This window comes from Mirounga angustirostris, unplaced genomic scaffold (genome assembly GCF_029215605.1).
Source record: "Mirounga angustirostris isolate CCGP_5_RB_7025 unplaced genomic scaffold, mMirAng1.0.hap1 SCAF_2, whole genome shotgun sequence".
In the NCBI taxonomy this organism is placed as follows: Eukaryota; Metazoa; Chordata; class Mammalia; order Carnivora; family Phocidae; genus Mirounga; species Mirounga angustirostris.
The window spans coordinates 155,087,107-155,115,077 of NW_026991710.1; the positions used below are offsets into that span (position 1 = coordinate 155,087,107).

Below are 27,971 nucleotides of genomic sequence, written 5' to 3' on the forward strand. Positions count from 1 at the left end.
CCCCATAAAAACAGGAATTATCAATATTCCATTTTACAGATGAGGAAATGAAGACATAAATTCAGTAAGTGCCTGAGGTTCTGTAAGTAGTAAGAGACAGGGCCAGTATTTAAACTGGGTAAACTGTCTCCCGAGTCCCCAACTCCTAAGCACTAGGTTTTACTTACTGGAAGGAGATTCCATCTTTTTTGACAAATCACTATCTAAATATTTCCCAAGGTTTACTCAAAACTACTTAAGCCAAAAGTTTTTTGGAATCATTTATTTTATACTGACTTAGAATTTGACATTTTTTGCATCAGGTAAATGAAAACGAAGTCCTTTTTCTTACTAATGATAACCTACAGTTTCAGGCCAAGAACAAGCAAAATTCCCAATAGCTTCCCTTTCACGAGAACCCACAGGAATGAGATAGTCCTAAAAATGACAGCAATATTCACTCGGCTTTAAGGAATGTGATGCTAGGACCTCAAACCCAAGGGTCTCAAAGCAAAGAACTGTTTTGATTTGTTACTTCGTTTGAACAGGATTCACTCTTTGACCAAAGCTTTCATTCTTTTCGGTAGATAGCTATGAAATGCAGAGCTTGATATATATCACGTGTTTCTTTTTGACAGGCTAGTTCTCTATGAACTAAGTGCCCCAGGAAAGTAATTCAGAGAGTAAAAGGGGCTACCCTATCTCTAGAGACTAACAAACTGAAAGTAAAATCCCTGTGGATTTTTGCTACTCTGGTAGTATCATTCTTACTTAGTTCTGCTGGACTTGGCAAATTCCACTGAATGACACAATGTAGCCCTTAGGATTAAGCTTTTTCCATTGGGTATTGAGATTACTCAGAATCATGAGTTGGCTCTTTGTGGAATAAATCTGAAAACATCTTAAATCAAAAACAGTAAGTTGTTACAATTTACTTATAGATCAGTTTGTGTACACACAGTATCTGACGATACCCAACACATTGCACGTCACTTCTGCTTACAGCTTCCAATTCTGATCTCATGTGTCTCTCCTTAAAACTGCTCAAAGACTGAGGTTTAAATTTGTGAACAAGGTAATATTTTCTACTTTCAAAGAGAATTAAAATGTAGTAAAATTTTATGGCTTAATTTACTTTAAGATGATGTCATTTTCTCTCAGTTGAGTGAAGCAAAGTTATCTCTGGACTACTAGTAAAAACAAATTCCCCAATTAAGTTTATAATGCTTACCTTAAGAACCAGAAATCCTATGCTATCCTCATTTACTACTGCTGTGTGCTTCCCTTTATTAATCTTAAATTTGCCAGTTTCAGGTTTTAAATTACCTTCCAATCCTTGGAAAAATGCATTTAATATGGTAAAAACGTACTTAATCTAATTAAATAAGATCCATGCTTTTACCTCAATCAAAAACCTTCTCTGATTATTTTAGCCTGTCCTCATGGGCAAGTCCTTTACCTTCAAAGCACTTACATTTTCCCTCTCTGGCCCATGTCAAATTCTCTAGTTCTCTACGTGCGGCTATTGAACCGCACAGAATGGGGTCCATAAACCCCAGTTTTAAAAGAGGGGAAAGGGAGGGCATTTTCGGTGTGCATCAGTGATACAGGGACACCCGACACTGTGCTGGCCCCCCTCAGTCCCAGAAACACATGCAAAAATGACTTCCGGAGACTTCCACAGTCTCTTTGCTGCCATAAAACGAAGCCTCTTGAGGACTACGGTCATAAAAGTGTAGTCTGAATGATCCTTTTCCTAAATGCATTACACCTTAGGCTTCCTCATACCCTAACTCACCGGGCACGTCTCGGTTCATCCTCACGACCTTGTGAGCGCTCCGGAAATCAATCCCGTGCACGGACTTATTTTAGTAGAAGGCACAGGGGCTGCAGGCTCAGACAGCCCTGGTTTCAATCCGGGCTCTATCACCCATGGCTTTGTGATCTTAGATTAGTAATTTAATGAAGACAAAGCCCCACTTCTCCCATTTGTTCTCAGGGCTAATATCACCTCTTTCACTAGACTGAGGACACTGAAAGTGGGAAAAATCTTTTTTAAAAATAAATTTAGCACCCAGAATATTTTAATATATATTAGTGTCTTTCCTTCCTCCTCCTAGAAAAGGCTAAAAACATTCTATATTCTTCATATAGACACATATAAAAATGTTTGATAAGAGCAAGTCCCGTAACATAGTCCTATGGTAAATGCTTCTATTTGCTAATCCTAAACTCACTTCTCGTTCATGAAAAAAATCCACCCTCCCAAAACCTAGTTATTAATTTTTAAATGATCATTTCTGCAATTTTAAAAAAGCAATGTAATAGGCTTTTTGAAAGTTTAAATAAATCATACCTACTGATTTCTCTTTTATTAAAAGTCTTACTCTAAAAGAACATATTTTTCTTAAGGGATTTAAAACTGCTTTTCCAAAGATGTAACGATGTTTAAATGGACTGCTCTGATTGTTAATGTGGCTTACCCAACAACGTTGACAATAACTAATGTTCCTTTAGGTACTAGTTTCTGAATTGGGACCACAGTAGCAATACTACCATAATCTGACACAGAAGCCAAAAATGTTACATTTTCTCTCCTGAATTTCACAAATTCCTCTGGAATTCTAGGATGAACTCAGTCAGCTCCACAATTGCATTTAAATTCAATTATCAGTTAAGGCTAATTGTACACTGCCACTCCATGAATCGAGACAGCACTTATCAGTGTTCTATTACATTGTTAGATAGATTATTAGGAGGGAAAAGTATGTGTGGAGGGGGAGGGAGGTCTAAGATCAAATAAGCTTGGGAAACACTTGGTTTAAACAAACAGATTCTTCTACTGCAGGAATTGTCAGAGCCTTTAATGTGCTACTATGTGCTGTGACTACTGGGGGTGGGGCGGGGGGGGGGGGTGGAGAGAGCCCAGAGACTGTATTATTTCCACTTAACTTGACTTCAGAACTATCTTATGGAGCTTCCCATTGAGCAAATGTTCCTCGAAACACATTCTGTAAAATGCTAGATTTTCAAACTGTCAATATGAATTGAGGACATCTTCCTCAGAAAAGACTACAGCAAAGAATTAATTTCATTTCTCTTCCTTGGGATTCCTTAGTACACTTTTGTCATGGAAACTACGTATTTTCTTCTTCATTAGTTATAGCTTATGCACATGGCAAAACTAACATACATTAGCCAGCAATTCAACTGCAGTTAGAACATCTCTGTACATGAGAGCCTTCTTTATAATATAAAGCTCATAAAATAAATTCATATCCGATCTGTAGATTTTCTAGGTTTTAGAGAACAGCACAAACAGAATACGGAAAAAGCAGGGAGAAACTGTGAAGCCTTCTGAAACAGAAAGAATACTGGGTGGACCCAACATATCATGCACAATACTTCTAGTGCAAAAGGCGAATAGGACATTATACAGGGAGAACCCCATAAAGCAAAGTTTCTGTCCGAATGCATTTAAACATTCCTTCCACAAATACTCTGCTAGCCCATGAACACGGGAGAAAAAGACAATGGTTCTGGTCCTCACAAATTTGCACTCTAGCACTTTTAGGCGAGTTGACACATCAATACAGTCAAGGGCCAGCTATGAGCATTTTAAAGCGTTAATAACAATTACTTACTTACTGTAAATTTCAGAATATTAATCGTTGTATGCTTTCAATACTACAGCCATCTATTTTACTGACAATGTCAACTCCTAGTGAACTACATTTACCTTCTTTAGTTTAAGGAACCCTGCAAAATTTAGATGAATTTTATCTCTAGCTGTTGAAATTCATCTCAAAAGTCACTGCTTTGATGTCAGATGCAGAAAAAAGTTTTCACACCTGGTTCTACAACTTTCCTTTTCATTCATTTTTGTGACCTTAAATAAAACCTCTATCTCAGCTTTCTATTTAGAAACTCAAGAAACCAGCCTAGAATACTGGAATGATACATTACAGACAAGAATCTTCTGATTCTGTTAGGGTGAGAGGAACCCAAAGTCTCAGCTGCAAAGGCATATAACGAGGGCTGTATCACCCTAAGTAAATTCCAAAATCAGAAACTGAAGAACTTATACCAGCTTCCAACTACTTTTTAAAGTCTTCTTGTTCTTTAATATATTTTAGCAAAACATATTTAGAGTTCGCATTCCTAATTATTTACCGTACATCGGAAAAACAAGCACACAACACACGCACACACCTGAGAGCTATGGTCCCTGCTGGTGTGCATCTCCACATCAAACATAATCTGCCCATCTTCTTGTGGGGAAGGGCTAGAAGAGAAAGAATTTAGCCATTAGTTTTAATTCTCATTTTGTCAAGTAAATTAACCTCCACTGGAAATTAGAAAATTAAGTCACAGCAGTATGGCTCTGAAAAAGCAGCAAATCAAAAAGTATTATCTTGACCCCAAAGAACAAATGAAATTGAGCACTCTTATTCCCAAAATGTTCTGGAATTTTGTGATGGTGATGAATTCCTTTGCAAGGATAAATTTTCTCATTTTTATTCTTTTTCCAATAAAGGTACAAAGATCTTCAAATTCAGAAACTTAATTTCAGGTTCTTTTCCTCAAAGTTCTTTCATCATTAAATAATACATCACCAGTGATTTTCAAAGCGTGAAAGCAGTTTTCAGAGTCTAGTTCGTTCCCAGCCTCCTGAGGAGCTTCCCAGGTGTAATCTGAAACCGGCCCCCACACAGGAGGGCAAGGAGAGGGAAAGAGGCAGGCCACTCCAGGGTCGTAGGTGGCAGCTTTAAACGGCAAGGGAATTTACAGATGAGGCTTGTCTTGGCGTGACAGTAAGGTGAGCAGATGGCACCGCCTGCCACATCTTACAAGTTTATACGGAGGTCTTAACTGGGTTTAGTCACGGATACCATTCAAACAGTCTCAACGCCACATTTCTGTCTCAAAGCTGTATTCCTGAGGCAGCTTCTGGGAGCCAGGAAGGCAAGCAGAACGCACATTCCAAGGACAGGGAGGGAATGAAGAGCCTCCAATTGCCCAAGTCCAGCTCCAGGGTCAAACTGTGGTCACGTCTTCTCGAACACCTCCCCCAACACGCTTTCAAAGGGTCTTCAAGGTTAAAGTTGTTTTCATGATACTATTATGATTTGCCTTTTTTATTCTTATTTTGTCATGCCCATCATTCTTATTCTGTGTATTGTGAAATTTTCCAAAGGCTACATGATGTGTTTTATCACTACAAACCGAATGCAAAAGTGAATGAGAATCCAGCTGTTTTCTATTAAGCCAGATAAGAAAGAGATTTGCAAAAATGTAAATCAATGCCACTAGTTCTTACTAATTTTTTTTGTTATGAAAAAGTTATTTTTCATTTTAAAAAGTTACTCATACTGAAATGTAATGGGTTTATTATTGTTGAACGAATACATATTTTTAAATTTCTTTCAATTTCTAATATAGTTAAATATCAATATATATAACTCCCATCAACAAAAGATCTTTGGGGATCCTAGTAATTTTTAGGAATGTAAAGGATATGGAGACCAGAACCACCATTCTACTTATTTCAGAAATTATTTGCTTTGAGATATTTCAAAGTGAATTATATAAGCATATATATGAATACAGAACCTTCAATGAAAAGTACAAAATATATTCCCAGAAACAAAAATTTACAGATAAACTTTTAGACAAAAACACATGATCATGAACTATACTTGATATGATAGATGAAAACAACCTGGTAAGTTCTATTCTTAACTTTATCAATGATTCCTTATGTAACCACAGCAGGTCACTAGATTTTCCACCACACACCCCACCCCACCAAATCTAAACCGAAGTAGGGATGAAAACGCTCCAGGCTTATCCTGTTCAAAGGAGTAGATGTTATCTGTTAAAGCTACCAAGAGCATGTGTACAATGTTAACATACAGAGATGCTTTTGAACTAGAAATCTCCGCCTAGAGCACAGGAACCAGGTGGAAGGAGGCACTCTTGTTGTCCTCAGTTTACTGTCATTATGGTCACATAACACTGTTGCGTTCACAGCCAGAGAGATCAAGTTAAGGGTCAGCCTCACAGAGCCAGGAGCAGGTCAAGGCAGCAGAATGACATAGGCAAGAACCCTACAGAAGCACTGCTCTACTTCTACACTCTATCACTGCACCAATCTCACTTAGAAGAATACTAAACGTTTCACTGGTAAACGGTTTACTACTTCTAGAGCTTCAATCCTGGCTTATATGAGAATTAGCCAGGGAGCTTTTAAAATATCCTCACATCTCTACCCCGTCCCTGATGACAGAATATGAACCTCTAGGGATGTGGCCTGTGCACTGGTATTTTTAAAAGCTCCCTGGGTGTATCTAGTGTGGAGGTTGAGAACTCCTGCAATAGGGTAAAACGCAATAAAAACACAAAGGGGTTATCTTCTAATAACCACTACAGTGACAAAAATGTATCTCTGGAATAATTTTTAAATTGAAAATATGGTTTACCCTTGAACAATGCAGGGTTTAACCCTGCACAGTTAAAAATCTGTGTATAACTTCTGACTACCCCCAAACTTAATTACTAATAAACCACTTTTGACAAGAGGCCTTACGGATAGTCAATTTACACATATCTTGTATGTTATAGATTTTATGTAGTGTATTCCTACAATAAAGTAGGCTAGAGGAAAAAAATGTTAAAGAAACTCGTAAGGAAGAGAAACTACATTTATAGTACTGTACTGGATTTATGGGAAAAAATCCACATGGCTGTGTAGTTCAGACCCATGTTGTTCAAGGGTCACTGTATATATAAATTAGTTCTGGGATGAATATCCAACAGTCCCATGATTGAGATGCATGGCAACTCAAATGACATGAATTTTGAAGACATTTTAAAATGTCAAGGTGTGTTGGCACAGGAGAGTATTACTGAGCTAGAGTTGCAGGCCTTCTCTGAAAGATGACCAGGAACCCAGAGCCTAAAGATACAGAAGCTGAGGGATAGGAAAGTGTTCAAAAGCACATGCCACGCCTTGCTTCACGTGTTTAGAAACCTAACTTAAACGTGATCACGGGAAGGTAAATTCATATTTGATCACAAGTATAACTACAACCACAAGTGAAATAAGATGACCAGAAAAGCAAGCAGGTGACTTCTTCTCTGCTTGGTGACAACAGCAAGTGAACAAGAGGTTAAGAGACACATTGATACCAATGATCAAGGGTCATGTACTTGAATGTATAGTAAAAGTCTTATAAACAGGCCCAGAACAAGCAGAAAACTTCAGAAACCCATTACAAGTCCCATAATATAAATGTAATAGAATATAAACTTCATTCTGAAAGACAGACGAATGCTATTGCAACTGGAATCAATGGCAAGCTGCTCAGCAAAGAGCCATCTGCTCTGCTTCTGCTTTTAACCACAGCCATCCCAGGCTCCTAAGAAGCACAGGGACACAGGCAGAGATGAGACGGGGTGGTGGGGGCGCACAGTGTGCCAGAGCCAGCAAACCAGGCTCTGCTACCTTGGTAACATCAGTGGATTATAAGATATGCAGGAACCTCAAACATGACTGAACTCCTCTTTCTCCTTTGAAACTTTTTCTGACAAATAAAATATGCTATATATACAATTTTTACAAAGTACAAAAATATTCAGAAGAAAAATATCCATAATTCCACCCCTTAGAGATTATCACTTTTATTTTTAGTATACATTTTAAGTGTTTCCTTAGTCTTTGCCTTGTGCATCTGCATTTTCTACATGACTAATGTCAATTAACTCTTAATTAACCAAAAGATCATCCAGTATCCCATAATGCTAACAGTATGGCTGTCACCAGTCTAAGAAGTGTCAGGCGTACCACCCAGCCCTCCGGAAAAAAAACAAAGCTCACACTGCAAAATAAACGAACAACTCGGTTTCATTCCACTCATACGTATCACTGTATCCTTACTCTTTCACCAAAAGCAGCCCTTCATCAGTGGAATTACTCTTCCCAAGGCAAATGTAGAAAAATGAGGTCTGAAATAAAAGTTCCTCTGAAACAAAATGGTCTTCCAAATTAACTATCTTTGCAGACCCTGGTTGGTGTTTCCAACCATGCAAATACCACTATAACTTAAATCAACCTGCCGTTTCTAGGACCCAAATGTTTACTGAGTGTCTACTATGCACCAGCACCATGACTGTCAAGGGTACAAAGGAGATGAAACATGATCCCTGCCTTCTGGAGCCTCACAGTCTAGAAGGGGGGACAGATATGTAACTGGCAGAATATGATCTGTGAAACAGGACACAGAGGAAAATGGGAGAAAGTTTAATACTACAAGTAAACATTTATGCCATTGACTTTTAAACGGATAAACATCAAAAAAAATGATACAATCTGAATAAGGAAATTGATTTAATCTAGGGAAAAACACCAGGCACTCAAGTATTTGTCAATTAGCTATCTGATTTAAATACACATGCTGCAATAAATCAGGAGTCACATTTTGTAAAAGAAAATGAAAGCAGATTTATTTTTTCTAATGGGAATTAACCTTGTAACCCATCTGTATGGATCTCACTTACCTGTCACAGTGAGAGCTGGCTCTTGAACTACTCTGTCCTGATTCATGTTGTGCATCCAAAAGAATCTTCTCCATGTCTCCATTGTGGATAGAGGATGAGGAAGGTACATGTTCTAGCCCCCCATTTTTCCCATTGCCATTATCATTGCCATTGCTGCTGTTCATGGGTAGCTCCACCCAGGAACCTGTTGGACAAGTCAGATAGCTTAAGTTAACCACAGCAGAACCAAACTCTGTCATGTGCACACAGATGCGAATGTGGTGAATTCTGATAAGAATTCGGTCTTGCCTCAAAGCAAATGCAAGAGTATTCTGAAGAAAATAAATAAGGAGCAACAGAAGTCTAAAAATACATATAGTTCCTGTTCCTGAAGTAGCTCACGCAATCAACCAATTTAGAAGAAGCTGGAACTCTACAACTAGTATCTTAGAAAATGTGTCTTTCAGCCAATTTTCTCTCTAGTTAAATCTTAGTTTATAGATGATAAGCACTTCACTGAAAACTTTGAGATTGCTTTTCAGAAAATAAATGGCTACTTTATTACTACTTATCTTTAATATTTTAATTATATATGTTTAACGTAATACATGTATGTATTTTTTCCCACTACTTCAGCTATTTAGTTGTATCCTCCCCATAGATAAAATAAATCTATGGCTTAGAAACTTCTTAAAAGTCATCTAAATAAGTTAACAACTGTCCTAATTAGCACAATTAGAAGCTCCTAGAAAACTTAAATCCAATCATAAAATTTTCAATTTGTGTACGAATGTGCAGCATAAAATTAATGCATCTAGCTCTTAATTAAATCCAGTGATAATACTAAAAAAAATCTGAAAAAAGCTTTCTCTCTACCCCACAAATTAGTTTCTTCCTTTCCTTTATACCTCACCCCTTTCTATCCTCTCCCCTATGCACTAACCATACCTTGTGGATTTGTCCTTTCTTCTCTCCCACGACTTCCCTATTTCCTAGGGTTTCACTAAGCCTTCTTGGTTTTGGGGAGAAACTGCATCTGTACAGGAGACACTGAGGTTTTCTCAGGCCAACAGTCAAAGAGGGTGGAGCCACAGGAAAGGGGATGTGGCCCTGGTAATCTAGATAGCTCTTGAAAATATTTATTTATTGGCTCAATGAGTTTGCTGAACACATTAAGGTGCTTTAATTTTAATAAGAATTGATAACAGTAGCCAATAGACCAACTTCACAACAAAAAGAAACACGGGTGAATTCTTCCTAATTTCCATTCTGTATAACAAATTTTGTTTTAGAAAATATAACCAAGCAGGTTGATAGGGCCGTTCCTCCAAACTCTCAGCAGAACATTAGAGTTCTGTGGCCAATCTTCCACCAGTAAATCAGAAAAACCACCAAATGAGGCTCAAACCTTAAAATGCACTCTCAGTTAGGTGAGGACTATTCTAAATCCAAAGTGCACTCAACATCATCCTTACATGAAGGAAAAGCTCAAAGGCAGACCTGGCTAGAAATCTGACTCCACCACCTACTCTCTGCCTGTCTTACTGAGCTTAGGTATTCTCATTTGTAAAACAGAGATATAAAAATACAGACCCCTACCTCTCAAAGCTGCTCTGAGGATTAAACACAGGACATAGGTAAAGTGCCCAGTAGGTGGGAGATGTTCAGCTATCCACTAGTTAAAAGAGCTTTATTATTTGTCAAGTACTTAGAACAGTGTTTGCTAAATAAAAACGAAGTTACCCTTTCCTTCCTTTCCCTCTAAGGCAGTCCCAGTGGGTGTCACAGTCCCATAACCACCACCAAATCTTGGGGACTGTACTGCCTACAACACAGCTGTAGGACATCTCTGTGACCTCATTCTACAGACAAAAATGGACACAGACTAGACAGAACTCAAAATGGATTAACAAGTTCAACTAGCAAAGCTAAGACAGACTTAACACTAAAGGTAATTTAATTAAATACTTGGAGTGCCTCTGGAGTATAAAGAACTATGCCAAAAGCATCCCTAAATTTAGAGTTCTACAAAGTATTTTAACAGGAAAGAGACAGAAAAAGAGGTATATGATAAATTTTTTTTCTAGTTTAACTGTTTTCTAGGACTGTCAAACTTATTTTAAGCCAACAGAATCAGTTCTTCTTGTACAGAAGCCCAAAGTATAAAATAAACAAAAGACCTGAGCTGCTCTGATAGAAGAACTAAGGAACCAGGAGTTTCCCATGGGTCTCTGTGGAAGCCAGTCTTCCCTAAAATACAGTGAATGTTCACTTCAAGTAGCTGATCAAAGAGAAAACTGGCTGTAACAGTATCTTTTCCAGACCTTACTTTTTTGAAGGACTTCCAAACCAATATCTAAATTCTTCTTTCTGCATTAAAAATATATGAGCAATCATAACCTAGGAACTTGAGAAGACATAGCTGGAAAACCTCAGTAAAACCGACCTCTGTGACTGGCTTCACACCCAGCATAACTGAAGTCATTTCTACTTAAGGCAGACAATATTTATCTGGCATATATTACTAGGGTGGTTAAGAGCACAGACTGAAGGCAGACTCCCACTCTACCACTTACATCTGTTACACCCTAGACAGGTTACTTAACCCCTTAACAGTTTTCTCATCTATAAACTGGGAATAAGAATTGTATCTACCTCACACAGTTGTTAGAAGGTATTTAATGAATAAAGCATGGAGAAAAATAAGGTCACTAGTATATGGTAACTGCTATGTGCTAGCCACTATTATAATTATACTGTTATCTTTTTAAAAAATTTATTGCAAAAATGTGTTTCTTGAAAATAAACATAAAGTAAAAACAATTTTTCCTCCCAATCTCCCATTCCTACTCCCAAAGACCACTTTTAAAAGGTTTGTATGTCAACTTCCAGAGCTTTTTCAATGAAATACAGTTGTTTTTTGTTCTTGTTTTTATAAAGAAATTGAATTGTACTATGAATATTTTTCTGTAAGAAGCGTTGGGTTTTTTTTTAAGATTTTATCTATTTATTTAAGAGAGAGAGTGCAAGCATGAGCAGGGGGAAGGGCAGAGGGAGAGGAAGAAGCAGACTCCCCACCGAGCAGAGAGCCTGATGCAGGGCTCGATCCCAGGACCCTGAGATCATGACTGGAGCCGAAGGTAGCCGCCTAACTGACTGAGCCAGACAGGCGCCCCTGTAAGAAGCATTTCTTACCCAACAACTTATAGATCTCTTTCAAGGTCAATGTATATTACCTTACTTTATTCTTTTAAACAATTGCTTTGCATCTCATCATAAGTATATACCATACTTTAACCATTATCTAAATGTCAAGGTTAACCATTACCCAAATTGTTTCTAATATTATGTTATTACAATCAGGTCTTCAATAGACGATAATTTGACAATGTGCATTAAGACACCTAAAAAGGTAGATTTTCCTTAAAAGTTCTCTTCCAGATAGATCTATAGAAATAAACATTACTGCAGAAAAAGTTATGCACACAGATTATTAAAAGCTTCATCTTTTGACTAAGATGGGAAAAAAAATAAACTTGTCTTTCTCAATAGGTGGACTATACATGCTTTTCATTACCTAGTTCATTCCTGATTTACAGCCTCAAAATTTCTTGATGTTCTAACTACCAATTCTCACAAAGTCCCCTTCGACTTGGAAAGGAAACAAGACAAGATACGAGGATTGTGCTGGCCAAGCAATACAAAGTAGAAAAAAATCTGAGTGAATTCTCTTCCTGATAATCAAGCTTTAAAATTAAAAACTGCAGGCTCTCTCCGTTATATTAAAAGACTACTTACAAACTGAAAAGCGTTCTCTTATGCCAGACTCTACACATACACAATACATGAGATATTTTCTAGTTTAAGTCTTTGAGAATTGCTAAGAGATTCAGAATTGCTAAGAGAATCACACTTCTACATTTTGTAATATAGTACATTGTGAAGGTTGGTCCAGTAATTGTGATTATATTCATGACTGTATGCTGTATATACTCTTTTATAGTTTTATAATCACTAGTTCAATCCTCTTGCAAGAAGGGGAGTGGGAGAGCTGAGGGGTAGAGGAAGGGAGAGAAGGAAGAAGAGTAGTTCTCATCTTTTTCCACAACTTTCCAAGGTCCCATGTATAACTCTTATCCGAACCAGGGGTAACACATTCCATTATGTCTTATGTTCTCTCCTCAAAGTCTTTATTTTATTTCAAATACTTGATGCTGGAATCCAGACCAAGAACAGTCACCAACATTCTTCTAAAAAAAAAAAAAAAGTTGGTCATTTTGCACAAGTGGATACTTACACATCAGTTACTTATGTATTCAAAACAGTATCATGAAGCAGTGAAGTTTCACATGCCATAGCCTTAAAAGCCTTCTCACCATACTGGGGAAGCAAGTACATACATCATGGTTGAAGATGTTTAAAAAAGAAAAAAAAAAAAGGCTGTACTTCCTACATTAAATAGTAACGAGAATTTTACTACTACCTGGATTTTCCTTATACTACCTACCAAATTATATAGCATAAATGTCCTATACAAATATTCTTAATCTGTTAGTTTTCTTAAGAATAAAACTGGACTGAAAACTGGAAAAATGTCATTTTAACTTTGCCAGCAGTTCAGATATTTATCCACTGATTTGTAAGGAAAATGAACATTTCCCCTACAATGGTAAACTAAAAAAAAAAAAAAAAAGTCAGAAAAAGGTTTCATTATTCCAAATATTTCAATAATTTGCTGTTAAAACTGTCTTGACCCCTGAACTGAAGAAAAATCCCAAACCACAGATAATCCATACAATGAGTTCATCTCCTGTGTTTCATAGTTGTGCAACTTTACCCAACAAAGAACTTCAACTTATCAGCAATTTGGGTAGTATTAGATGTCTGAATACGTTGTTTTGCCTAGTGCCCAAAAATCACTTGAAGGAATCAGTAAGGCTTCTTGTTTTGTTTAAACCGCTGTTGTATAATGAACTGAAAACACAAAAGAATAAAAGGCAAGAGGGGAGAAATTAAATATGGCACTAGCTAAAAGGTTTTCAGTAACTTTTCAAAGCTCACCCTACTCAAAACAAAATACTTTCTGTCTAGATTTCCCAAAGCCAACATTTTGATATCACACACAGAGTGTTCTTCCACTTCTGTTAAGAGCTAATACAAACGTAGCAGCAACTGATTGGCCAAAAACATCAAATACCTCACAGGTCTATCAGACACAGAGATAAACAATCACAGACAGCTCAACCCCATTTGTTCTTGTTTTTGTTAAATGGTGCTCAAAGGGAACTAAAATTCCTTTTTTTCCTGTGAAATCATGTATGCATACTAACCAAACAGCTAACTTGTAAGTACTGCAGGAAAACGGGGAGTACAATCAAGAAACAGTACACTAAAAAGCTAGATAGGCGGGTCACCTCTGTACATTAGGAAGAACAGTATACTGAGAGACTAGGAAACACAAATAACCAGGGGATTCTGGGCCACTAACGCGTCCTGAAAGGAACACTAGCTCATTTGAAAGTAAAAATCTCAGCTCTAGGTCCTAGCCTGCTGTGAACTTGGACAACACACTTTACTCTTGCTCTCTTTACCCGTAAATAACAGAGTTACCTCTAAAGTCTCTTCCCATTCTAAAATTCCATGCTTCTAAGAGTATGCTAAAAACGGGTAAGTAGTGTTTTAAGTGTACATTAATACATGAAACAGATAACGTTTAAAGATACATAAATTAATCCTTTCTGTGGGAAATAACATATAAATCTTAAATTCCAGAACGTAAGACACTTGAGTTTCAAAAACTCAACATTTAAGAAAAATTTACCCATCAAAAGATGGAACAGCAGCAACAAGCAATGAAAATATCTTAAAATACTCAAATTCTATCCCCATCTTGTGGGAGGGGACAGGAACTCTTTTCCCTAAAATAATTTTTAGGCCATGTTGGAACACGTCCCTCTTATGAAAGAGATTGCAATGCCTTTGAATGTCATTTAAGCATCCAAATGATTTTCAAACGATTTCATCGGGCCATTTGCTAACTGTCCCAACTGCCTCTTTCAGGAGATCAATTACAGAAAGGTTAGGCAAGAACCTTTCCAAGACGACTGAGCTTTCAAGACAACTGGGAAAAACCTTAGGACAAGAGGTCTGAGCACCAGAATGTTATGATAAGCAACTGTAGTTGGTCGTAACTCAAATACTGCACATTAACTTCCAAGCGCCCGACTGTATTCGTGTGGTTTTAATCCCGTTCCTGAACATTTATTGCCCCAGATTCCACAATTTATGCAATCTTGGATGGTTCAAGAGGCTGTTCACAAAAGGTTTTCAGGGCACGCAACTCCATCGTTTCAAAAACAAAACCAAAAAACTCACTTGGGCCAACTCTCAAAAACAAACAAAAAAAAGTAGCATAGCCTCCTCACCCCCCATCCCCAACGTGAAACAAATAACCACTAAATTACCAAATGATTTTCCTGACCAGCCTGTGTGGTAACAAAGGAAGGGAACTGGAGGGCTCACATTCTGAGCCCTAAAAGAACGCCGACCCAGAAAGGTGGGGTCACCCGGGCCAGGCCCGAGCCCCGCCGCACACCTGACCTCCCGCGCGTTCCCCGGCCGCCCCCTCCCCTCGGCCCGCCGCCCGCGTCCATCCCCCGGCGTCCCCGCTGCACGTCCCCATCCCTGCCCACGTCCCCTCCGCCGCCCGCTCCGCCCACCCTGCTCCCCGCGCCCCAAGGCCCGCCCCCCCCGCGCCCCGATTGGCTCCGCTCAGGGGCCCACCACAGGTGGGATCAGCTCGTCCCCCTTCTCCTCCCACCCACCTGCCCTCCCCAACTGCCAACCCAAGCGACCCCCTACCAAGACCTCAGGAGGGAGGGGAGACAGGGCTAGAGAAAGACAGGAGCAACTCCTCCTGACAGGTGACGGGAGCTGTCAGTCACCCGCACATCCTCAGCCTTGGCCAATGGGCTGCCTTCTCCTCCCGCCCCCCGCGCGGAGCTGGCGGCGGCGGCCGGAGCAGCTCCTCCTCCCCCATCCTCTTCACCGAGCCCACCCGCCCACCACTCACTGTTGAGGCCGGCTGGCGGGGGCAAAGGCTGTTCACCTTCCTCGCAGTTGTTGTTGTTGTTGTGCGGGGGCGGCGGCTGCTCTACTAAATGAGACGACATTGTCAGGCGGCTGGAAGAGCTGTGGCCGCAGCAAGACCGCCTCTGGTTCTCGGGCAGCAACACAACAAGCCGAGTCCCCCGCCCCCTTTTCTGCGCCTGCGCAGTCCCTCCCCCGCCCCTGACGTCAGGGCCCGCTCCGGCCACGTGATGACAACACAACAAGCGACGGGGCGGGGAGGGGGCGTTCCCAGGCGAGCTTCAGACCTGGAGACGCGGGAGTCACGCTGACACGCGCACCTGGAATGAGTTCTTGCGTGTCATTTGTACCGGCCTGCTGGAGTGACTTATGCAGCTGGAACTGAGATAGAGGTTAGGGAGAAATGTGTAATGAGGAAGTGTTAAGATGTTCATCTGCTGGCACCCAAATCTGCACCAACATTGCTTTAGCCAATCCCTGAGCATTTCTTTTTCACTGTCTACAAGGATTCATTTCTGTAATAGGTTTCATGGTGACACAAAGGAAGCAAAAACCCCGGCGCCTCCCTGTCATAAACCTAAAACAAAGCTGGCAATACATTAATACTCCAAACAGGGAACAATGTAAGGCAGGCCAGAATTTTTAGTTGCTAAAGATTTTTTAAAATTTTAAATTACAAATGTAACACGTGATCATTGTAAAAAATGGAAAATTCCAGGAAAACATACGGAAGAAAATAACCACCCGAATTCCATCGTCTAACCTATTAATGGGACTTGACATCGGAAGCCGTGTTCCCTATACGTGGGTGACAGTAAACTACTTTATATTCCTAAACGCTACACCTGTTTCATACAACCACATCTTTGTCCATTCCTTGGTCTGTGTGGTACATATTTCTCTCAGTCTGTCACTTGTCTTTTAACTTTGTTTCACTCTGAAAAAGTTCAAAATTTTCATGCAATCAAACCTATTATTTTCATATGATTTGGGAACACCCTCACACCAAGATTTTAAATCTATTCCTTATAAATTTTTCTAATCCTCTTATAGGCTTAATTTTTATATTTAGGTCCTTGATCCATCTGAAATTTATTTTTGATGTGTTGTAAATTAATTAATTTCAATTTTTCCCAATTGGGTAGTCAACTGACCCAACAATATTTATTAATTTTTATGTCATCCTCTCCACAGTGATTTGAAATTGTACCTTTATCACGTTCTAAATTTCCTCAAAAGCATGAGTCCATTTAAGGCCTGTCTACAATAGCTCTATTAGCTAAAAGCAAGAGAAAGTTTGTCCTCCTTTGCCTTTTTAAAACTTTTCAAGACTATTCAATCACTCTTTAGATGAATTTTAAAAGTTGACTGTCCAAGATTGACCATGTGTTGGTAATTATTGAAGCTAGGTGATGGTTATGTTAAGCTATTATTCTAGTTTTGAATACATTTGAAAAGTTCCATACTAAAAATGTTTTTTAAGGATTAATTTGTCAAATCGCATTGCAAATTTTTTTAAGATTTTGGTCAGAAATGTATTCAGTTAATAGATTAATTGGGAGGATAACTGATATATTTACAAAATAGCCTTCCCATTCAGGACTATTGTCGATCATTAAAAGAAGAAGGTAAGCAGTATAGCCAGCAAAATTGAGTTTATTCGGGAATAGCCGAGGAGTTGCAAACTATGGTGAACCATGGTCAAGTCTGAAGAAGAAAGAAGAAAGGGATTTTTAAGAAAGAGGTTGGGAGGGGTTATTTTGATAAGAGTTCATTAAGGAGAGCAAGAATTTGAGGTTGCGGCAGCTTCTCATTGGCTGAGCTGTTGCCAAGTGAGAGGAAAATCTTCCTTCTTCTTGCTGGGGTATGTAAAGTAAGCTTCCTGCTAAAGTATGTAAGGTAAGCTGTCAAGAGTGGTACCTGAGTGAGAACCCTCCCTTCATTGATTCCCTTCTCCATTTTGAATTAGATTTCCTTTATTCATTTTCACATTCCCCTTGTTTGATCAAGATCTGTCCTTGAAAGCATTGCTGCTCAAGCATTTGGTTGGTTATTTATTTATTAATTAAACATTTTTGTCTGTGTCACTCAGTGACAGAAAGGACCTTTCCTGGTATTCCTGTCCCAGGTTGCAGGGAGACCTTGAGGTGATGGAAACCATAGAAATCACATTTGCGCAACAAATAAAGTAGAAGAAGGAGCTCTCAGGTATTTTCCACTCTTAAGGTCATATCTTGTCTAGATTGTAAGCTTTGGAAATCATCTCAAAGTGTTGAGCTAACATCATTCTATCTGGTGCATCACTTCTGTAGAGATTTGACAAGCAACAAGTTTAAAAATAATTATGCAAAACAGAATTAAAAGTAACATGACAAATCCAACTTGTATAATGGTTCTAAACCATGACCCAAATCTGAAGGTAGCCAACTGAGCAAATCAAAGGACCAGGGAGATCAGGTGAAATTTGTTGTAAGCAGTGTACTTGTTCCCTGATCTTGTGTAAATGAGTCTCTACCTCTCCAGAGGCATTTATCCAGGTGCAGCAGGTGGTATTGGCTACTGCACAAATGCCTCCTTGCTCAGCAAGTAGTCAAGGGCTATGCAATTGTCCAAAACTATTTTAGCCGATGAGTCAAGTGATCAGTGTTGGGCTGCTACTGCTTTGGTGTGGAATTGGCTAGCTCTCCTAATGTTAGGGAGAGATTTCTGATCGTATGCTCACTGGTATTTACTCTAACCCGAAGAGGAAAAGCTTTCCCTACAGAGTCATGTATGCCTCTTGGAAGTTCGCATTTAAGTCAGCCATGGAGGCTCAATGGGTGGACCAATGAGAGGCTTCTGATTTGCTATGCATGTCAACAGGGGTGGTTAAATGTCCCAATAAGCCTTGGTCTCCAATTCACCAGCTATCTAAACATTCATATGCCCATGAAAATGCCATCCACTGCAGACAAAAATGAAACCAGGTGGAGCACAGAGGACTTCAGCTAAGGTCTGGTTATTGATAGATTCATTAGCTGGAATTTTCTGATTGAAATTTTCAAGCCAGGGGTCAGAGAAATTAGGACAACATTCTGTGAGGTGCCATCCCATCCTAAAGCTGTCTTTTCTAAAAGCCTTGCAAAGAGGAGTTAGCCCATTTATATTTCTCTTGAGTACAGGGGACAGATCATATTTAAGTAAGGAAAAGATGTGGGTTGGAAGGAAACCAAGGTTGTATGATTGGCAAAGATGGAGGTGTCTAGTTGAGCTAGCCTGGTTATGACTGGGGAAAGTATAGGAACACCTGGCCATAATAGCCTAGCACCCTAGGTAACATTCAAAGGCTTATGGGTTTAATCAGTAGTGGCATTTGAGACTAAGGAGATATTGGTGACAGGTAAGACCAAGAGGTCTCTGACATTATGAATAGGTTGGAGTTTCTGGTGATAGATTCAACGGTCAGAAAGATTTGCCCCTTTTGCAATAGGTTGGGAAATGGGAATAAGAGCATAGACCCACATAATATATAGATAGACACAGAGATCTTACCACTCTTGTTTTAAAAATTTTAGCTATATGTCAGGTACAAAACTCAAAAGAATAGTTGGATCCAAATTATGTTTCTGGCAAATGGCCTAAGTTAAGTTTACCTCCTCAGATGGCCAAAGTTTTTTACTAAAGTATTTGTATGCTACAAGGATCCTTTTAGAGCTATTTTGGGAGTCATTTTGTCTTTCAGGATCTTCTGCATTCCAATCTAAGAATGCATTCCATTGTCACTGAAATGTTTGGAAACTTCTCTTTTAAGGGATCCCCTTAAGGTGGATTTATCTAAAACAAAGTTTCCCCAGAATGGCCATTACAATTCCAAAGTATCCAAAAATTTACCCAGTTTTCAGAAAGGCACAAGAACCTGGTCCAAGGATCAGATGGAACCTATCTTGCCTTTGGATTCTCTAAAACATACCATGAGGGGCCCTGTTTTCCAACAGCTGTTTTAAAACACTGGGAATCATGTGTATTCCCACCTTTTGAACAGGATGGGTGACTTACCAAGAAGCTTCAACAAACAGAAACAGAAACAGAAGGGATTAAACAGAAATAGAGAACAAGTATGCACAGCAAAGTTGGAGAGCTTAGAACACAAAACAAAACAATCAGAAATTTAGAAAACAAAAGAATACTCACCAGAAAGGGTGATATTTTCATAAAAACAGATCCCAAGTAAAGTCCAAAAGCTTGACCAAAAGGAGAGAGCTTGAATTGAGAGAGACTTACCCAAATCAAAATGGAAGAAGACAATGCACCTTGTGAAGAGCACAAAGTGCTCAAGTGGGTACTGCGCATAGTTCTGGGTGTTGGTAGTAGCTCGAGGGTTTGTCTCCTTTGATCCCACTTCTAACACCAAGAAATGTCAACCATCCAAAGAAGAAGGTAAGCAGTTTAGCCAACAAAATCGACCTTAGTTCAGAATAGCAGAGAAACCCAGGACAAGCAAACCTTGGCTATTCCTAGGTAAGTCCAAAGAAAGGAGGAGAGCATCCTTTCATAGAGGAAAGGAGAAAGTTTGGAGGGGTTGCTTTGAACAAAAATTCATTGGAGGAGAGCAAGAGTTCAAGATTGTGATGTTTTCTCATTGGCTGGGTTGTTGCTGGGCAAGGAGAAAATCTTCCTTTTTCTCACCGATGTATGTAAAGTAAGCTATGACTCTTAATCTTGGGATTGAGTTCAAGCCCTGCGTTGGACATGGAGCCTACTTAAAAAAATAATAATAATAATGTCATTTAAGCTTTTATATTTTCCCCCTCTTTATGTGTCATGGATTTCAAGAGGTCATTTCCCCCTCCTAATATGATTATATTTTTTCTATCTCTTTTTTTATATTTGATGCTTTAGTAATTGATTCACAGATATTCATAATTATCTCTTTATCATAATGAAGTGGTCATAATTTTGTCCTCAGTTCAAATTTTTCTGATACTAACATCATGATCCTGGTTTTTGTTGTGGTGGTGGTTTTTGTTAGTTGCAACGTCGTAGTGTACCTTTACCTATCTACCCTTTTAACTTTCCACCTTTCTGAATCACATTCTATTAGGTGTGTCATGTGATAACAGCAGAAAAAGTTTTTGCATTAGGATCTAATCAGAATTTTTTTTAATACAGTAGTTTAACACATTTATATCCATTAATAATATAAATGTATTTGGATTTAATATTGTTATTTTATATCATGCTTTCTGTTTCATATCTCAAAATATCTTTCACCATAAGCCTCTTTGTTTTATAGTATATCTCATCCTATAACTTAGAAATTTTATTTTTGTTCAATTAGTTCCTTTTACAACTATATATTTATGTAATTTCTTTAGTCCTCCATTTCTTCCGTTTCTTTTAATGTCCAGAAAGGAACAATGATGAAATTAGTATAATTCTCTTCTTCCACCTTTCCCTCTACTACCCATTTTTTAATCGTATTCTCTTAATATTTATCTTTGTAGTTTTAGATATAGTTGTACATCTATCACTTGATTTATCAACTTAATCTAATAAATTTTGATGAGTAGAAATAAAGTAGCATACTGCCCTATCTCTTTTCTCCCTTTTCTCTACACTACCACCATTTGTTAATTACTCACTTCAATATTATTAGTTTATACATCACAGTATATGTATGTATCCAATAGCTATTACCACAGCCATGCTGAATAATGAGCCACCCCAAACTCACTGGCTTGCAGAAGAAACATTTATTTTCTCTCATGCACCTGAAGGATAATTAATATAGACTCAGCTCAGGTGGATTTGGTTTCAAGGTGAAAGTTGATCCAGCTCTGTTCCCTTGTCTGTCATCTTCCTTGAACCATGGGTTGGCCAGGTCATGTTCCCCTCATAATGATGAAAGAAATTCAAGGATAATGAGCAGCTGCAGCTCTGAACTATCATTCTGTGCACATTCCATTGGCCAAAGCAAGTCAGAGAGCCAACTGCTAAGTCACATTGCAAAGGGAATGGATTCTAGGAGGCTAAAAAAAACTGGAAACAGTAGTATACTCTACAAAAATATGTTAGCATAATTCCCACATTTGTTTTAGCTCAATTCTAAAGTTACAGATTCACTGCTCATTATGGATTCTATTGCCACAATTTATGCAATTACCTCTGGCTTGCTGAAGTTTTCTTCCTGAGAATAGTATCCCCTAAGATAATGCATGTTCTAAAATGTTGGCTTGTTGGCTGTGAATTTTTTTTCTTGAAACAATTTTTTTTTGCACAATAATTGAAATACAACAAATCACATGTTTGTAAGTACACAATTTGATAACTTTGGACTTACGTATACACTGTGAAACCATCACCACAGTCAAGATAAGTGGACATATCCCTCATCCTCAACATTTCCCTAATGCCCCTTTTATTCTGTCCCTCCTGTCCCTCTCCTCCTTTCACTCCCAAGTGATCAGTGATCTGCTTTCTGTCACTATAATTTGCATTGTCCAGAGTTTTATATAAATGAAATCATACATTACATACTTTTTTGCCAGGCTTCTTTCACTCAATATAATTATATTGGGATTCATCTATGTAGTTTGTATATTAATGGTTTGTTGCTTTTTTTTTTTTTTAAGATTTTATTTATTTATTTGACAGAGAGAGGGAGAGATCACAAGTAGGCAGACAGGCAGGCAGAGGGAGCCCAGTGCGGGGCTTGATCGCAGAACCCTGGGATCATGACCTGAGCCGAAGGCAGACGCTTAACCGACTGAGCCACCCAGGTGCCCCAGTTTGTTGCTTTTTATTGCTAAATAGAATTACTTTGAATGGATATACCTAATTTGTTTCTCCATTCAGGCACTGATGGCACATTTAGGTTGTTTCCAGTTTGGGGCTGTTACAAATATGGCCACTATGAATATTTATGTATAAACTCTTGTATAAACATGTATTTCATCTTCTCTCTGGTAAATACCTAGGAGGTAAATGAATGGATCATATGGTAGGAGTATGTTTAACATCTTGAGAAACTGCTTAAATATTTTCAAGAGTTGCTTTATATTTCCCCCAGCAGTTTGAAAGTTATTTCCTCAATAACCTTGTTAAAAACTGGTATTGTACTAATTTTAATTTAACTTTAGTTATTCTCATAAGGGTGTAGTGTTCTTTCATTGTGAAAAGCTATTGAGCAGCTTTTCATATGCTTGTTATCCATATATCTTATTTGATGAGATGACTGCTCAAATAATTTACCCATGTTTTAAATTGAGTTGCTTTCTTATTTTTGAGTTATGAGAGTTCTTTATATATTCACAATACACATCTTTTCTTAGGCATATAATTTTCAAAGATTTTTTCCCCCAGTATACAGACTTGTCTTTTGTTTCTCTTAACAGTATCTTTTGAAGAATAGAAGTTTTCAATTTTGATAAAGTCCAGGTTATCAATCTCTTCTTTTATGTATTGTGCTTTTAATGTCATATCTTACCCAATTCAAGTCACAACAATTTTCTACTAGGTTTTCTTCTAGGATTTTGATACAATTGCACTGAAGAGGTAGATTGTCTTGGGTATAATTAGCATTAACAATATTGTCTTCCAATCCATGAACATGGGATGTTTAATTTATAAGATTTATTTCCAAATTTATCAAATTTGGAAAGTTTTTGGCCATTATTTCTGCAAATTTTCTCTAGGATTCCCATTATGCATAAGATGGTATGCTTGATGACGTCCTATAGGTATCTTATGCTCTGTTCCTTTTTTTTATTCTTTTTTTTTTAAATAGACTTTAATTCTCAGAGCAGTTTTAAGTTCATAGCAATATCTAGCAAGGACAGAGATTTTCCATATAACCCATGTCCTCACACATGCATAGCCTCCCCCATTATCAGCATTCCCCATGGGAGTAGTACATTTGCTATGATTGATGAACCTATCCTGATGCATCATTAGCACCAAAGCCCATTGTTTACATTAGGAATGACTCCTTGTGTACATTCTGTGGGTTTTTGCAAATGTAAAATGAATGTATCCATCATTATGTTACCATAGAGTATTTTTACTGTCCTAAAAATCCTCTGTGCTCCTTTCTTCAGCCTGCTCATCCGAACCCCTGGCAACCACTGATTTTTTTTTTTTTTTTTACTGTCTTACAGTTTTGCCTTTCCTGAAATGTCATATAATTGGAATTAATCAGTATGTAACCTTTCAGATTGACTTTTTTCACTTAGTAATATGCATTTAAGGTTCTTCCATATCATTTTTTGGCTTCATAACTGGTTTTTTTAAGTCACTGAATAATATTTCACTTCTGGATGTACCACAGTTTATCCATTCACCTACCAAAGAACCTTTTAGTTGCTTCCAAGTCTTGGCAGTTATGAATAAAGTTGCTATAAACATCTGTGTGGATTTTTGTGGACATAAGTTTTCAACTCCTTTGATTAAATGCCAAGTAGTGCAATTGCTAGATCATATGTATAAGTATTTAGTTTTGTAAGAAACGGCCAAACTTCCAGTGTAAAGTGGCTGTACCATTTTGCATTCCCACCAGCAAAAAATGAGAGTTCTTTTTGCTCCACTTCATTGACAGCATTTGTCAGTGTTTTGGATTTTGGCCATTCTAATGGGTATGTGGTGGTATCTCATTGTTTTAATTTGCATTTCCCTGATGACATATGATATAGAGCATCTTTTCATATGTTTATTTGCCATCCTGTTACCTTTTTTGGTGAGGTGTCTGTTAAGGTCTCTGGCTAATTTTTTAAAAATCAGATTGTTTATTTTCTTAGTTGGGTTTTAAAAGTTGTTTTTTGGGATGCCTGGGTGGCTCAGTCGTTAAGTGGCTGCCTTCGGCTCAGGTCATGATCCCACGGTTCTGGGATCAAGCCCCGCATCGGGCTCCCTGCTCAGCGGGAAGCCTGCTTCTCCTTTTCCCACTCCCCCTGCTTGTGTTCCCTCTCTCTCTGTCTCTCTCTCTCTGTCAAATAAATAAATAAAATCTTTAAAAAAAATAAAAAAAGAAAAGTTCTTTTTTTATATTTTGCTGAGCAGTCCTTTATTAGATATATCTTTTGAAATATCTTTCCCCAGTCTGGGGGTTGTCTTTTCATTTTTCTTGACTATGTATTTCAAAGAACAGAATTTTTTTATTTTTAATGAAGTCCAGCTTATCAATTATTTCTTTCGTGGATCGCGCCTTTGCTATCATAGCTAAAAAGTCATTGCCAAATGCAAGGTCATTTATATTTTTTCCTATGTCATCTTCTAGTTTTATAATTTTGTGTTTTACATTTAGGTCTGTGATCCATTTTGAGTTCATTTTTTTGGAGGATGTAAAGTCTGTGTCTAGAGTTAATTTTTTCCACATGAATATACAGTTGTTCTGGCACCATTTGTTGGAAAGACGATCTTTTCTCCATTGTATTGCCTTTATTTACATGTGTCTATTTGTAGGCTTTCTATTCTGTTCCACTGATCTGTTATCTCTTCTTTCACTGATACCACACTGCCTTGATTATTTTTGACTTTTAGTAAATCTTGAAGTCTGGTAGTAACAGTCTTCCAGTTTTGTTCTTTTCATTTTTTAAAAGATTTATTTACTTATTTTAGAGAGAGAGAGAGAGAGCAAGCAGGGAGAGGGAGAAAATCTCAAGCAGACTCCACACAGAGTGCAGAGCTTGACGTGGGGCTCGATCTAACGACCCATGAGATCATGACCTGAGCCAAAGCCAAGAGTCACACACTCAACTTACTGAGCCACCGAGGCACCCCCCAGTTTTTTTCTTATGTTCAATATTGTTTTGCTTATTCTGGGGTTTTTGCATCTCCATATAAACATTAAAAATCAGTTTGTCGATATCCACAAAATAACTTGCTGGGATTTTGATTGGGATTGCATTGAATCTATAGATCAAGTTGGGCAGCACTGTCTTCTTGACAATATTGAGTGTTCCCATCCATCACCATGGAATATCTATTTAGCTCTTCTTTAATTTCTTTCATCAGATTTTTGTGGTTTTTCTCATTTTGTTAGATTTATACCTAAGTACTTCATTATTTTGAGGTGCTAAGAAATGATATTGTGTTTTTTAATTTCAAATTCTGCTTGTTCATTTCTGGTATTGGAAAGTGATGGACTTTTATATACAAACCTTGCAATCTTGCTATAACTGCTTTTTAGTTCCAGGATTTTTTTGTTGGTTTTTTGACTTTTCTGCATAGATTATTATATCATCTGTGAACAAGGACAATTTTATTTTTTCCTTCCCAATTTATATACCTTTTATTTCCTTTTCTTGCTTTATTTCATTAGCTAGAACTTTCAGTACAGTGTTGAAAAGAAGTGGTGAGAGGGGACATTCTTTACCTGATCTTAGAGGGAAAGCTGCAAATTTCTCACCATTAAGTATGATATTAGTTGTAGGGTGTTTGTAGATATTCTTTATGAAGTTGAGGACATTCCCCTCTTTCCTTAGTTTACCAAGTTTTTATCATGAATGGATGTTAGATTTTGTCAAATGCTTTTTCTACATCTGTTGATATGATCATGTTATTTTTCTTATTTAGCCTATTGATCTGATGGATTACATTAATTGATTTTCCTTTCTTTTTTTTTACTTTTTCATTGTTTTTATTATGTACCACATTAATACCCTGCATAACCTTCTAGAAAGGGTAGATAAGCATAATCTAGTTATTTTTCATTAATCAGGAAAATGCTTCTCTGGTGCAGCCACTCTGGAAAACAGTAGGGAGTTTCCTCAAAAAGTTGAAAATAGAGCTACCCTACAACCCAGCAATTGCACTACTGGGTATTTACCCCAAAGATACAAATGTAGTGATCTGAAGGGGCACGTGTACCCCAATGTTTATAGCAACAAGGTCCACAATAGCCAAACTATGGAAAGAGCCCAGATGTCCATTGACTGATAAATGGGTAAAGAAGATGTGGTGTGTGTGTGTGTATATATATACACACACATACATATACATACAATGGAATATTACACAGCCATCAAAAATGAAATCTTGCCATTTGCAATGATGTGGATGGAACTAGAAGGTATTATGCTAAGCAAAATAAGTCAATCAGAGAAAAATAATTATCATATGATCTCACTGATATGTGGGATTTAAAAACAAAACAGAGAATCATAGGGGAAGAGAGGAAAAAATAAAAGAAGATGAAACCAGAGAGGGAGACAAAGCATAAGAGACTCTTAATCATAGGAAACAAACTGAAGGTTGCTGGAGGGGAGGGAGGTGGAAGGATGGGGTAACTGAGTGATAGACATTAAGGAGCACATGTGCTGTAACGAGCACTGGGTGTTATATAAGACTGATGAATCCCTGACCTCTACCTCTGAAGCCAATAATACATTATATGTTGATTAATTGAATTTAAATTAAAAAAATAAATTACAAAAAAGGAAAATTCTTCTTTAATCAGTATTTTCCAAACCCTTTGACACACAGTAATGATTAACTCCAGAGATGTGCCTATCTCTTTCCATCATACTCTACTGATAGGAATAATAGGCAACATTTTCCTTGCCCCTGTTAGTGAGCCTGTGGATTTGTGTAGTGGCTATGTCGAGGATGAACGAGCACAAGGTCATGACCCCGAGCCCAGACAGAATCTCAAACCAAATCACACCTTGGTTGCCAAAGCTGAACCCTTCCTTCGTGGCCCCTTAAAGGAGACCCAGCCTCATTCATTGATTTTCTAATGTGAATAGCTTTGCATACCTGGGATAAATCCCACTTGTTTGTGGTATATAACCCTTTTTATGCATTGTTGGATATGATTTGCCAATTTTATCTTGAGGATTCTTGTATCTATGTTTATAAGAGATACTGATTTGCAATTTTTTAATGATGTTTTTGTCTGCTTTCAGTGTTTGGTATTTGGTTTTAGGGTATGCTGGGCTCATAGAATGAGTTAGGAAGAATTCTCCCTGCTTTTATCTTCTAAAATAGATTCTAGAAAATTGATATGATTTAAATGTTTCATGTAGTTTACCAGTGAACCCATCTTGGTCTGGTATTTTCTCTTTTGGAAGGCTGTTAATTTTAGATTCAATTTCTTTAATAGATATAGCTTTATCTCTTCTTGTGTGAGTTTTGGCAGATTGCATCTTTCAAGAAATTTATCTATTTCATCTAGGTTATCAAATGTGGGCAGAGAGTTGTTCATAGTATTCCTTTATTGTCCTTTTAACATCCATGGGATCTGTATTAATGTTCTCTCTTTCATTTCTGATATTAGTAATTTGTGCCCTCTCTTTTTTTTCTTAATTATCCTGGCTAGCGCCTTATTGATTTTATTGATTTTTTCAAAGAACCAGCTATTTGTTTCATTGATTTTCTCCATTAATTTCCTG

The 27,971-nt window shown here is 37.8% G+C and overlaps 1 protein-coding gene and 1 pseudogene across 6 annotated transcripts in view; both read right to left on the reverse strand.

The window, feature by feature from the left end:
- BNIP3L (BCL2 interacting protein 3 like) overlaps nucleotides 1–15,793 on the reverse strand; it is a 54,212-nt gene extending 38,419 nt beyond the window's left edge. For 2 of the 6 annotated variants that reach the window (XM_064585356.1, XM_045880048.3), the window contains exons 1-3: nucleotides 15,590–15,793; nucleotides 8,539–8,722; nucleotides 4,192–4,264 (exon numbers count right to left, since the gene is read on the reverse strand). In XM_064585356.1, coding sequence (XP_064441426.1) covers nucleotides 4,192–4,264; nucleotides 8,539–8,722; nucleotides 15,590–15,689 — 357 coding nt within the window. In that variant the 5' untranslated portion in view covers nucleotides 15,690–15,793. Of the gene's footprint in view, nucleotides 1–4,191; nucleotides 4,265–8,538; nucleotides 8,723–9,465; nucleotides 12,768–15,378; nucleotides 15,397–15,589 lie in introns of those variants that run through there. The other 4 variants (XM_054508666.2, XM_064585357.1, XM_045880049.3 and 1 more) reach the window with 4 other exon arrangements.
- An 11,236-nt stretch (nucleotides 15,794–27,029) lies between these two features.
- Nucleotides 27,030–27,725, reverse strand: LOC123847780 (NADH dehydrogenase [ubiquinone] 1 alpha subcomplex subunit 1-like; annotated as a pseudogene).
- Nucleotides 27,726–27,971: the final 246 nt, after the last annotated feature.